The following is a 13,066-nucleotide window of genomic DNA, read 5'->3' as shown; positions in this document are numbered from 1 at the left end:
TGAATGCTCAAAACTATTTGTGAACTCCAAAAGTGGCCACATTGACAGTGTGGGCTAACAATGTACTATCATTCGTTAACTCGTTGCTCTCTTCAGTGCTTGGGAAAACCAAGTACAAAAAGCAAAATGTAAAACACATTTCTACATCCTAAAACTGCTTAGGGAAGTGGTATGGCCATAATGCATTAGGGTTTTTCCTTTGGAAATTCCTTTGGTCATTGTTCCCTCCATTTAAATTTTAGCTCGCAATGGAAGATTTGGTTTAATTTATGCTGAAGTCTTACTATCTGTGTGGATTTGGTCTTCTGCTCCCATAACGTAATATTTTACTCTGTTCTATTCTTGCTGTGCTTTAGCAGTCTAGTTGGAAAAAAGAGAGAAGTGCTCGTTCCAAATATTGACTAGAGATGGGTGGGAAAATGCTAGTTCTGCTTTCATATACTGTGTGAAAAATATTTGGGCAGAAGTTTTGTGAAACACAAATTTGCCACTGCAAAGCTCTTTTTCTTTTGTCCTTTGGAAAACCTACAAGGTGCTTAAGACTTAGATGAGTCCAAACTGTAAACCTTCTCTGTAGACTTTGCAAGGCACCATTCCTGAAAATGCCTAGCAGACATTGGTTTGGCCTGTAGCCTCAAGACAAGTTTAAGCAAAGTATTCTGTTAGTGTTACAGAAGAAAGTTTGTTGAACCTACGGTGACTAGACAGCAAATGTGAAAAATCGGGACGGGGGTGGGGGGTAATAGGAGCCTATATAAGAAAAAGACCCAAAAATTGGGACTGTCCCTATAAAATTGGGACATCTGGTCACCCTAGTTAAAACTGCAGTCTACACCTGTATCAAAAAAATCCACTTAAGAGATACCGCTTGCTGCAAAGCCGTTATGGGGAAACCTTAGTAAGGCCCTGAAATAGCAAAAGCACTTTAGTACATGAAAAATCCCATTGGTTTTAATGGGAACACACACATGCTTAAAGTTACATGTGTTTAAATGTTTTGCTGGATCAACAATCTAATCTACCAGGGAGTCTAGGACCTATACTGTACAATGAAATGTTCAAGGTAATAATATGGGCCACAAGGCCTTCACAGAAACGTTTATTCATTTGAGGGGGGGTTAAATTCACTGTTTTGGTGGGTTTTTTAATTCAAGGCTAGGAGAAATTTAAGGCACAGACTCTTTATGGTTCTTATGTCAGTCCGGCCAGGCAATCAGAAAGAAGTCAATCACAAAACATAGGTTTTCACTGCCAGTTTCTTCTCACATGCCAAAACTGGAGCCCCCAAAGCAGAACTATCAAAAAGCTCAGTTCCCTAGTATCACTTTTGAGTGCAAACTTTTTTTGGAGCATCTGTATTATTAACCTTCATAGCAAAGAATTAAGAGAAGATCTGAAAACATACAGATGCACAGCACAGATATTAAAACAGGAATAAAACCTTAATCAACAGGTTAGTTTCAACAGGTATTTACAGATAGATCAGTTGTTAAAGGAGTAGGTATCTCATAATTAGGGATGAGGAAAAGGTTTGAGGTTTTAGAAGCCTCTTGAGTCATTGTTTAGGGTCCCAATATTACTCCCAGTGACTTCAGAGGGATCTGGATCAGGCCCTGGCTTAGCAAAACTAGTTCTTGTGTGTGAAACTTTTATCCTTAAATTTAAACCCAAGTGTTTTGTAAGGGAAATTCACAATTAAAACAAGTTATTCTAGTGAATGGAACTCTGTGCTATGCAGAGATACATTCATACTCTTCCCCAAAAGCTATACTGAAGTGAATGAGTGCCACTATAGTTTATTTTTTCAGTAGTCTCTCCTCTTTCCTATTTCTGCTCCTTTTTTAAAGCCTCTTCTAAGCAAACATGAACCCTGTAACATTAGAGTGAAAGTCAAACTTTCAAATCTGTGGGTCCCAACTCACCCATGGTCCCTGAAGTCACTCCAACATGAGTTTGCCACACCACTTCTAAGTGGATTTGTAATTATTCCCTCTTCTTAGTACTAATCCTGAAATATTAGTTGGGGTCTGTTTAGAAATATACATCAGAAGAAACACTGTGCAATGAACATCGTCAGCCTGTGAGTGAAACTAGGTGATCAATTCTCTTTCAAGTTAGCATTATTAGTTTTCGTTTGTACTGTGCCTACAGGCCCCACTCAGGATTTTAGTCCCACTGTGCTCGTCCTTCTACAAGCACAATAAGAAACAATCCCTGGCCCCAAAAGCTTTCAATGTAATTTGAGACAAGGTGCGACAAGTGAGTCTGACAAACAAAAGGAGGGAAGGAGAAATAAGAATTGTGGTTACAGAAGTAATAGCCAACTGCTCAGTGATTCCTAATGGCTCCAGCTAAACCTCATTTTCTTTGTATTTTTTTATTTTTATCTTTTTATTTATTTATTTAAAGGACATCAGCTCCCCCCGGCAGCCACAAATCGTAGACAACTTGTAAACATCACAGCAGAGGTGTGTCTGGAGGAGGGTTTGAAGAAGTAGTCAGTAACCTCTATGGACCAATTCAGGCAGGCAGTTCCATGCTTAAAGGCTGAGAGCATGGAAGAAAGTGCAGAGACATTTGTGGTAGAAGGTAACAGACAAACAAGACTGAAAACACAATCAGATAAAAGCAAGCACACAGGGAGAGGCAGAGCTATGGAGGGACTTCAAGGTAAGGTCGGAGATGAGTCCTTCCTTTCCGTACCACTAATAATTGAAAATGCACATTTTTGTGTGCCATGAATTTAAAAAAAACCCACAAAACCAAAAACTAACCACCTTTTTTTAATCCAACCTTTCTTGTAAATGTCTCTGCAATAGCCACAAATTGATAAACAAGTAAAACTGTAAAAAGCGACAAAGAGTCCTGTGGCACCTTATAGACCAACAGACGTATTGGAGCATAAGCTTTCGTGGACGAATACCCACTTCGTCAGACACATGTCACCCACCCACGACTCTTTGTCGCTTTTTACAGATCCAGATTAACAAGGCTACCCCTTTGATAAGTAAAAACTGGTTCTTTCAGCTGAAAACGTATTGTGCGAAGATAAGGCCTAATCCAAAGCCCACTGAAGTCAATGGAAAGGGTCTCATCGACTTCAGTGCTCTTACAGTCAGGACCTTGCAGCTCCTTCCAGAATCTGAGCTATGCTGCTCCACCTACAGCATATAGACATTGCTGTCCAAGACCACTACTGGAAGAAAAAGGTATTAACAAAATCTTTTGACATACCCACATCTGCTGGAATGACACAGGTTGGTGGGGATTCAAGTGTTCCTAGTTGGTGCTTTATCTCTATCCACATGGTATATCCAGATAAAAGAAAAATAGGCTGAAATGTACACTCGTAATAATGATTCCTCTGTAAATGGCATTCTTTTGCCTCCGACTTTGGAGGAATACTTGGAAAGTCAGAACAATAGATACTACTCCTTAAAAGAGATGAAAACATTCAATTAATAATTTTCAACAAAGAGCTGTTTCTGTTATAAATAAAACTACAAAGAAAAGTAAAGAAAACGCTGTCATGCTGAGGCTTAGAAATAATATTGATTGGAAATCTTGAACTTCTCATGTCATGTTTTAAGCCAAAGTCATAACATTTCCTTATAAACTGCACATTTCCCCTCCTCTCCCCAAAATTACAATAGAGGATCACCCTTTTCAAAGCAATATTGAAACAAAAAAAGAAAATGATACTTTCAATTAAACACAGGAAAAAATATTTTATCCTCTTGGTGTTCTAGCCACGCTTACACAATTAGAACTATTATAATCATTCTTAGTGTTTGAGGGTTTGCTTGATTTAATTTAAATTGCCCTGCATGGCTCAAAGCAATATGGTAATGAGATACCAAAGATTTTTCCTTTAGTTTACCACTCCCAACCCAGCCCACGCCTGACTGAAAGCAGTTATCCGATGGCTGTTGTTGTGGCCTATGTAAAATAAGTTGCTGACCTAGAAGACAGGATTTTCACAGCACTTGATCACCTACATATTTGCCACTCATTAACTGGCAACTTTTTGGGTAGTGTCGGCAGAGAAGTAAAAAAGTTTGGGCCTGATCCAAGGCTCATTAAAGTCAATAGGAGTCCTTCCACTGAAGTCAATGGGATTTGGATCAGGCCCTGAAAGGCCCCGTAGATAATGAATTACCTTCTGAGCTCCAGAAGTATTTCCTCCAGGGCACAGTTGAGAATGCTGGCAGTGTTGTGTTAGGAGTTTACACTTTTTTTTTTTAAACTTGATGTAGGGATTTATAGGACTCCCCCGTCCCATTTTTGTAGAATCTGACCACTTCCCATATATTTGAAAACTGAAGCACCACGAACAATCTCTTTCCTCCTTCCTTCCCAGCCTCCAGAAGAAATAGTATAGAGAGTTCCTAGGGGGGTGAGTATGTGCGCACACATGTGCTGGGAGAGGGCGGAAGAAGTGATGAAATTACTGAGATAAAGTTGAGTCAAAATAGGATTTGCACATTTAGTTCTGAGTGTGCATGGGCTCCCTACTCCCGTGATAATGAATTTCGTTGTCTAGTTCCAGTACCTGTGGCAGTTCTGTTGCCTGCACTCAGGAGCCTCTCCCTAGTGAATGACAGTTTAATTGGGCCAGTGGAATGTAGCTGTGGTGGGAGGCATGATCATAAAAAAGGGCCAACCTCCTTAACAGCTAGGGCCAATCGCATAGAGGGCTTTGACTATCAATAGGGCCCTACCAAATTCATGGCCATGAAAAACGCATCACGGACCGTGAAATCTGGTCTTCTCCCGTGATATCTGGTCTTTTGTGTGCTTTTACCGTATAGTATACAGATTTCATGGAGGACACCAGTGTTTCTCAAATTGGGGATCGTGACCCAAAAGGGAGTTGCCGGGGAGGTCACAAGGTTATTTTAGGGGGGTTCACAGTATTGCCACTACTACTTCTACGCTGCTTTCAGAGCTGGGAGGCTGGAGAGCGGTGGCTGCTTGCTGGGCAACCAGCTCTGAAGGCAGCACTCCGTCGGCAGCAGCACAGAATCAAGGGTGGCAATACTATACCATGCCACCCTTACTTCTGCGCTGTTGCCTTCAGAGATGGGTGGCCAGAGAATGGCGGCTACTGACTGAGGGCCCAGCTCTGTAGGGAGCAGTGCAGAAGTCAGGGTCGTAGTACCACAACCCCGCCACAATTCCTTTTTGGGTCAGGACCCCTACAATTACAACACTGGGAAATTTCAGATTTAAATAGCTGAAATCATGAAATTTACAATTTTTAAAATCCAATGACTATGAAATTGACCAAAATGGACTGTGAATTTGGTAGGGCCCTAGCTATCAGGACAAAACATCTTGACCTGGACTCTCTGTTGAATGGGGAGACAGTACAGAGAGCAGCGACCTGTTCACAGAAACTAGTATTGCTAAGAAGACAGGCTGCTGCATTTGGTGCCACTGGGATCTTTTCCCAGGAGTGTGGCTTTTCTCCTAGATACCGTGAGTTGGTATAATATAGCCCAGAGGTCACAAATGCATGGATCACCCTAGCCAAGTCTCTTTGGATACATGGAGGACTTCTGTTTTCTGAGCTATCAATTCAGCACTTTATAAGAACATAACATTTGTTAAAATAAAGAAATAAAATAAGGGAGCAGAAGCCTCTCTGCCAGTGTGCTTACTCAATTATCATCTTTCAGAATACAACCCTGTGATTCTGTGCCCCATTACAGCCCTTCTATAGCCAACTGTCTTCTCAGAATTAATGTGGCCTTAATTCGGTTGAACTTAAAAGTTAAACAAGCTGTAAGAAAAGAGCCAGGAAGTGGACATGAGGATGGCAGAAAACTTGAGGAGCATGTGTTAGAGGTAAACATCCTGATTCAGATCCTCAGCTGGTGCAAATGAATATAGCTCCATTGACTTCAATGATTTGTACCTGCTGAGAGTCTGGCTCCCAAAGGGCAGATTGATGTGTGATGGGTTATTCTGCCTAACTGGACACACATGGCTGGGACTCCATGATAATTAAATCCCCTTTAAAAAACTACCCGATAGGGTGGTGTTAAAATAAATCCTTGACAGGCTGCCAGCATCCATACCTAGCAATCAGATTCAGATGAATCACAAAGTGGGAAGTGGGTGTGGGGGTGGTGCAAAATGCTCAAGGTGACATTTTGTGGCTAATGAAAAGAGGAATCTTTTCAAATTTTCCCTAAGATATTAGAATTTGGATCCAGGCCTGTGCAGCTCAGGCTTTTTGAGTTACCCACCAGAGATGTAACTGGTTATTTAATTGGACCCTAAGAGGTACATTTAGTTACATTTCTCCTGTTAATGCCAATAAAACTAATGCATATTAAATCGCTACATTCCGTTCTGAAGATTTTCCCCATCATTCTGGATTTTTATTAGATGGGGTGTGCTGTTTTTGTTGGCAGTGCTGATTTGTAGAGGAAGGTGGAATAACACCCCGATCAGTGAAAGGGCAAAATATTGCATCACTCTAGAGTGTAGAAAGTGATTTTATTTGCAACATTTTAATTGCATCAGTGACTGTGAGGAAAACAGAAACGAGCACAATAGAGTCATGCTTCTAGCAAAAAAACAGGAATGATGCAAATATAGCATGTTTAACTCTAACCTTTAGACTCCAATTTTCAGAATGGCCACGTATACCCCCAAAAGGACACTGATAAGCACTACTGAGCCATTTCTATATATTAAATTATCTTCACAGTGTTTCTAATATCACCAGTTTAGATTATTAAAACAGAAGGAATTTTTCAAATCAAAGTTTATTCTTAAATATTTATGGTGGCTGCTTAAACCTGGCATTTCATTCAGTTTGGGCAATGAAAACAGACCGGTCAATTTCACTTAGGTTTCTAGCTTATTGCTGGCCAGTTACATTGTGTGTTCTTGCTCACAATGTTGCAGGCAAATGTTGAATATAACAAAGTTGTCTGTTATTTTAAAGAACCGGGAAATATTGCCATTAGTCAGATTTTTTTTAAAATTTATTTTCTATTTTAGTTATTCTCATACAAAATGTTTTCTTCTCATTTAGATTTATTTTTTTTAATAAAACCTCAACAGAATCAAAACAAAAACAAAGAAGAAAGCTGGCATGCACTTATACACCATGTTAATGTCAATGCCTGACCTACGCATCGACCTGTAATGAGATTATAGATATTAGGAAACACCATTTCTCTCAGGCAAATTTATCAAACATGTTTGAGACCAATATGGAAAGATGAGAGAAGGAAAGGGGAAGAGCATGAAAAGGTATTTATTCCGACATAAGTGGCTCTAACAGGTAGTCAAGGCAACATTTAGCCCAGGAGTCAACTAGTCACAATATAGTCCCAGAAAAGGTTTCCATATGAAATCCTAAGGGTTCTGTTTATTGTTCCATCCATCAAAGGCTTCACTATAGTGCCCATCACTTAGTATTCATGGTCCAATCCTACAAATACTGTTGAGTTCAGTGGAACCACTCACACTTCACACCGTGGGGCCCAGTTCAGGAAAGCTCTTCGCTTAAATCCATCCCTATTCAAGAAAGCATTTAAGCTTTCCTGAATCGCGGCTTAAGTGTGTGCAGGACCGTAAGTGCTAATTTAAGCTTCTTTGTCACATATCCGGTCTAGTCCAGTAGCGAATAAATCCAGTGACTTCTGCTCAGGGAGGTTTTGTTTTTCCATTTTATTTATCCAAGTACTAGCGCAGTTATAGGAATCTTTTGTGTTTAAAATTATTAGACGATGTGAGAGAGATCTTTTCATAGGGCACTCCTGGCACATAGGTATGAATGGTGCATCAACTATACCACACATTTTTCCCCTAGTAGCATTGCTACTCTGTCCAAAGGACAGACAAAAATGAAAGCTTTGGGGACCTAAGGAAGAGACAAAAACACGTGACGTTCTCTGAAATTATTTGGTACCAGGGGATGACAGGAAAAAGTAATCATGACTGCAGAGAAGAACCAACGGCTGGAGAAGCTGATGTAGGGGAAAGGGTTTAGGATACACAAAGCATTATTCTAACTTCTGCGGTGAAATGGTCTCCACTTCTGCAAGTGGAAAACCCACCTCTTAGGCCCTACCTAGTGTGGATGGTTAGAATTGTTTTGAATTAGGAAATAAGGGGGAAACTGCAGGAACAAGAGGAAAACTGGGTCTGAACAGAACCTTGTTTCCCCAGCTCTGCAGCAGGTATTTGAATTCTATTGACCAAACTTGTCTATGCAAGAGACGAAATTTGTTACACCAAAGAACATCTATGGGCATGTCTACACTACGGGATTATTCCGATTTTACAGAAACCGGTTTTTTAAAAACAGATTATATAAAGTCGAGTGCACGCGGCCACACTAAGCACATTAATTCGGCGGTGTGCATCCATGTACTGAGGCTAGCGTCGATTTCCAGAGCGTTGCACTGTGGGTAGCTATCCCATAGTTCCCGCAGTCTCCCCCGCCCATTGGAATTCTGGGTTGAGTTCCCAATGCATGATGGGGCAAAAACAGTGTCGCAAGTGATTCTGGGTAAATGTCATCACTCAATCCTTCCTCCGTGAAAGCAACGGCAGACAATCATTTCGCGCCCTTTTTCACCTGGATTGCCCTGGCAGATGCCATAGCATGGCAACCATGGAGCCTGTTTTGCCTTTTGTCACTGTCACCGTATGTGTACTGGATGCTGCTGACAGAGGCGGTACTGCAGTGCTACACAGCAACATTCATTTGCCTTTGCAAGGTAGCAGAGACGATTACCATCCCTATTGCACCGTCTGCCATTGTAAATTGGCAATGAGATGATGGTTATCAGTCATTTTGCACCGTTTGCATTTGGAAATTGGCGATGACGGTTATCAATCCTTTTGTACCGTCTGCTGCTGTCATGGGTGCTCCTGGCTGGCCTCGCTGAGGTCGGCCAGGGGCACATGGACAAAAATGGGAATGACTCCCTGGGTCATTCCCTTCTTTATGTTTTGTCTATAAATAGAGTCAGTCCTGCCTAGAATATGGGGCAAGTGTACTAGAGAACCAGAAAGCACAGCCGCTCCGTGTCAGAGCCCCAGAGATCCCGCAGAAATGATGAGCTGTATGCCATTCTAGGGGGTGCCCCTGCAACAACCCCACCCATTGCTTCCCTCCTCCCCCAACCCTCCTGGGCTACCGTGGCAGTGTCCCCCCATTTGTGTGATGAAGTAATAAAGAATGCAAGAATAAGAAACACTGACTTTTAGTGAGATAAAATGAGGGGGAGGCAGCCTCCAGCTGCTATGATAGTCCAGACAGGACATTAAACGGTGTGGGGGAGAGGAGCGCAGCCTCCTGCTGCTATGATAGTCCAGGCAGTACAGAATCTTTTCTTTAGACATGAAAGTGGGGGGGTTGATGGAGCTCAGCCCCCAGTTGCTATGATGAGGACGGTTACCAAGCCTTCTGTACCATCTGCCGGGAATGACCGGGAGTCATTCCTATTTTTACCCAGGCACCCCCAGCCGACCTCACCGAGGCCAGCCAGGAGCACTCACGGGCTGATGACGAGAACGGATACCAGTCCTTCTGTACTGTACCGTCTGCCACTGGGAAGGGGATGCTGGTGTTCAGCGCTGCAGCACCCTGTCTACCAGCAGCATGCAGTAGACATAGGGTGACATTGAAAAAAGGCGAGAAACAATTTTTTTCCCTTTTCTTTCGGGGGGGGGAAGGGTGTAAATTGATGACATACACACTGAAACACCCGGGAAAATGTTTTTGATCCTTCAGGCATTTGAAGCTCAGCCAAGAATGCAAATGCTTTTCGGAGACTGCAGGGACTGTGGGATAGCTGGAGTCCTCAGTACCCCCTCCCTCACTCCCTCCATGAGCGTCCATTTGATTCTTCGGCTTTCCGTTACGCTTCTCACGCAGCACTGTGCTGAGTCCCTGCTGTGGCCTCTGTCTATCATAGCCTGGAGATTTTTTCAAATGCTTAGTCATTTCGTCTTCTGTAACGGAGCTCTGATACAACAGATTTGTCTCCCCATAAAGCGATCACATCCAGTATCTCCCGTACGGTCCATGCTGGAGCTCTTTTTGGATTTGGGACTGCATTGCCACCTGTGCTGATCAGAGCTCCACGCTGGGCAAACAGGAAATGAAATTCAAAAGTTCGCGGGGCTTTTCCTGTCCACCTGGCCAGTGCATCCAAGTTCAGATTGCTTTCCAGAGCGGTCACAATGGTGCACTGTGGGATACCGCTCGGAGGCCAATACCATCGATTTGCGGCCACACTAACCCTAATCCGACATGGCAATACCGATTTCAGCGCTACTCCTCTCGTCGGGGAGGAGTACAGAAATCAGTTTAAAGAGCCCTTTATATTGATATAAAGGGCCTCATTGTGTGGACGGATGCAGGGTTAAATCGGTTTAACGCTGCTAAATTCGGTTTAAATGCGTAGTGTACACCAGGCCTATGAAGATTCCAGTATCTTCACTGGCTTCTTCACTGGCATGACGCAGATCAGAATTTGATGCTAAGCTTGAATATACCTTCCAGTTCAAATATAAGACCCAAGGGCCAGGCCAAACCTTCTGAAAATTAGACCATGAATATTAGTAGCAAATTGAAAACTGTTCCAGCCACTAAAGCTGTTAAAACTGTAAAGTAACAATCTCCTTCTGAACAAATCTTTTTCTTTTGGAGTGAGCTAAATTCTGCCGTCATATATTTAATCACCATGTATGTGTAAAGTTGGGTGTAATTTAATATACATGAACAACTAGTCTCAGTCATACAAATTATGATTCAAGCAAATTTCCCCATTGTGAAAAGCCATACAAATCAAAATCCATTGTGGCAAAGTAAGGTGGGCATTTGTACTGCAAAACTGGAACAGAGTTTGAAAGAAAACAGAAGGCTTAAAAGGTATATTAGTTTGCTCTGCCAGGACTCAGCCCTGCTGCCAGTGGAAACAAACCCAACTCTCATAGCACAGTTATTTAGTAATATTTTCTGCTTTAGTTTTTACCATGTTTTGTCCACATTTTCAAAGTTGGCCTCCAAAATTGTGTCCACAAGTTTTGCAGGTGCTGAATAATGTGCAAACCCACACTGGGCACTTTGATCTTTTATGAACTAATTTGTGCACACGTGTGAGATTTGCTGGAACCTGTGGGTTCCATTTTGGAAGCCAGCTGGAAGACCAGGTGAAAGTTTGATCCACAATGGCTCAGATTTTATATTCACTTCTGTGGAGCATCTGTTACTGCATTAATATTTCCAAAGTAACAGTTTCCAAACAAATATAATACATTAAAAACCATACACACCTGTAGTATTTTAACTGTAAAGAACTCCCCACAAGCAATGTATTTGTGTTTGCGGACCATCTGCAAGTCATTTTAGTTAAGTACCCATCAGTTTCACATGTGATATTGATATTGACATCTATTTAAAACACATTAAAAATATTAATACAAATAAAGATACAACTGTTAAGGAGACAAAACTATGCATTATAAATCACTGTTGTCTGCAAAAACCTTCTTGGAATCAAACTGAAATGTTCTGGCTTGAAAATATCAAGTATACTGAAGTTTATAAAAAAAGTGAAGTCATTCGGAATCTTACCTACTACATATAATTCAGCATATCGATGATGACATTCCCTGTTTTGGTTACAACAGTACAATGCATTATAGAAGAATTTTCCTTTAGGTTTTGTTGCATTCAAGTTGAAAAGAGTAACTCTGCTAACACGATCATTCACAAGTGTATACTGTCTCTCTGGGATTTCTTCTGCTAAATTCAGCCACCAAACAATCTTCTTTGACAAAATCATCTTGTTTTTATCATTATAGAGGCAATGAAAGGAAATATTAGAACCAACACTCGTCAGTATCTTAGGTGGGAAGTACATGACATCTGTTACAGGGAAAGGAAAAAAAAACAGAAAAAGGATCTTTAAGCGATATGAAAGTTCACACAAAAAGGTAGCTTTACAAAATTATAGGACAATCAAAAATGCTTATTTCTATCAAAATCTTGCTCCTAAACACAGGAGTCCAACTCTTACAATTTAATGAGTGTTACATGGGTACAGGGACAGAAGCAGAAGAGACCCCATGACTTATTTTATCATTATTTATATCTATTTGAACATTTATATCTGCATGGACTTTCACCTTTAATATCCTTACTCATGATGGAATAAAGGAAATGGAACAAATGCAAGGTCACAACATACTATATAATCTTACACATGGAGTACATTTTCAGGAGGGTGCACCTGTGTTGCATACACAAACATGCAGTTGTACAAGTGAATGGGCAATTGTGTTGGCAAGTGAAAAGGAAACGCTGGGAAACTGCAAGCTGCATGAAGAGTTAGACATTATACTTCAGTGTGCTGATTTGAACATAAAAAGCCTCTGTCAATAGGCGTTCTTTCAAACTTTAGAAAAACAGTAATAATTTCAGTGTCGTGACAAGAGTTTTCAAGAGAACGGGCCCATCTACAGAGCACTTGTCACGCAAAAACACATACAAAATATATTGTACAATCACACACCACAAAGGTGCATGTGCCTCAGTTAAAAATGCATACATCATGGTGAGAAGATTCATATTTTAAAGTTTATTTTGAAAAATCCATCCACTCAACTATTTGGACCTACGCAAAGAGCATATAATAGGCTGAAGACATGCACCAACTGAACAATTCTCCTTAGTATCTCAAGGAATAATTACACTCATAATGGACCAAGATGCTTCCAAAATACAGTCTCTAGAACAGTGGTGCAAAGCACTCTCTCTTTGTCAGCAGCATAGACTTTCCGATTAAATACAGATCAGAGCATAATGCTAATCAGTTGTATAAAAATATAACTGTCTAGTTTCAGCATTTTGTACTCCCAGTGTTAATGTGCTTGCATGAATGCAAAGCAGCCTCTTTGTTGCTACCAACTATCCTGCTGGTTTTACTGTTCTTCCATTGGTTAATGCTAACATTAGCTATTGGGAGGCTAGGCAAATTTGAGCTCCCTGCAGGGAAGAAATTACTCTCTTTAAGGTTGTCATCAT

The 13,066-nt window shown here is 41.2% G+C and overlaps 1 protein-coding gene across 2 annotated transcripts in view; it reads right to left on the bottom strand.

The window, feature by feature from the left end:
- The window catches only part of LEPR (leptin receptor), a 61,566-nt gene that overhangs the window by 15,519 nt on the left and 32,981 nt on the right, over positions 1-13,066 (bottom strand). For both annotated transcript variants that reach the window (XM_045028915.1, XM_045028917.1), the window contains exons 8-10: positions 11,615-11,908; positions 11,314-11,431; positions 3,235-3,434 (exon numbers count right to left, since the gene is read on the bottom strand). In XM_045028915.1, the coding sequence (XP_044884850.1) occupies positions 3,235-3,434; positions 11,314-11,431; positions 11,615-11,908 (612 nt within the window). The remainder of the gene's footprint in view (positions 1-3,234; positions 3,435-11,313; positions 11,432-11,614; positions 11,909-13,066) is intronic.

Source organism: Mauremys mutica, chromosome 8, assembly GCF_020497125.1.
Source record: "Mauremys mutica isolate MM-2020 ecotype Southern chromosome 8, ASM2049712v1, whole genome shotgun sequence".
Taxonomy (NCBI): Eukaryota; Metazoa; Chordata; order Testudines; family Geoemydidae; genus Mauremys; species Mauremys mutica.
Note: the sequence above shows the minus strand (reverse complement) of the source record. Positions and strands in the feature narration are given on the sequence as shown.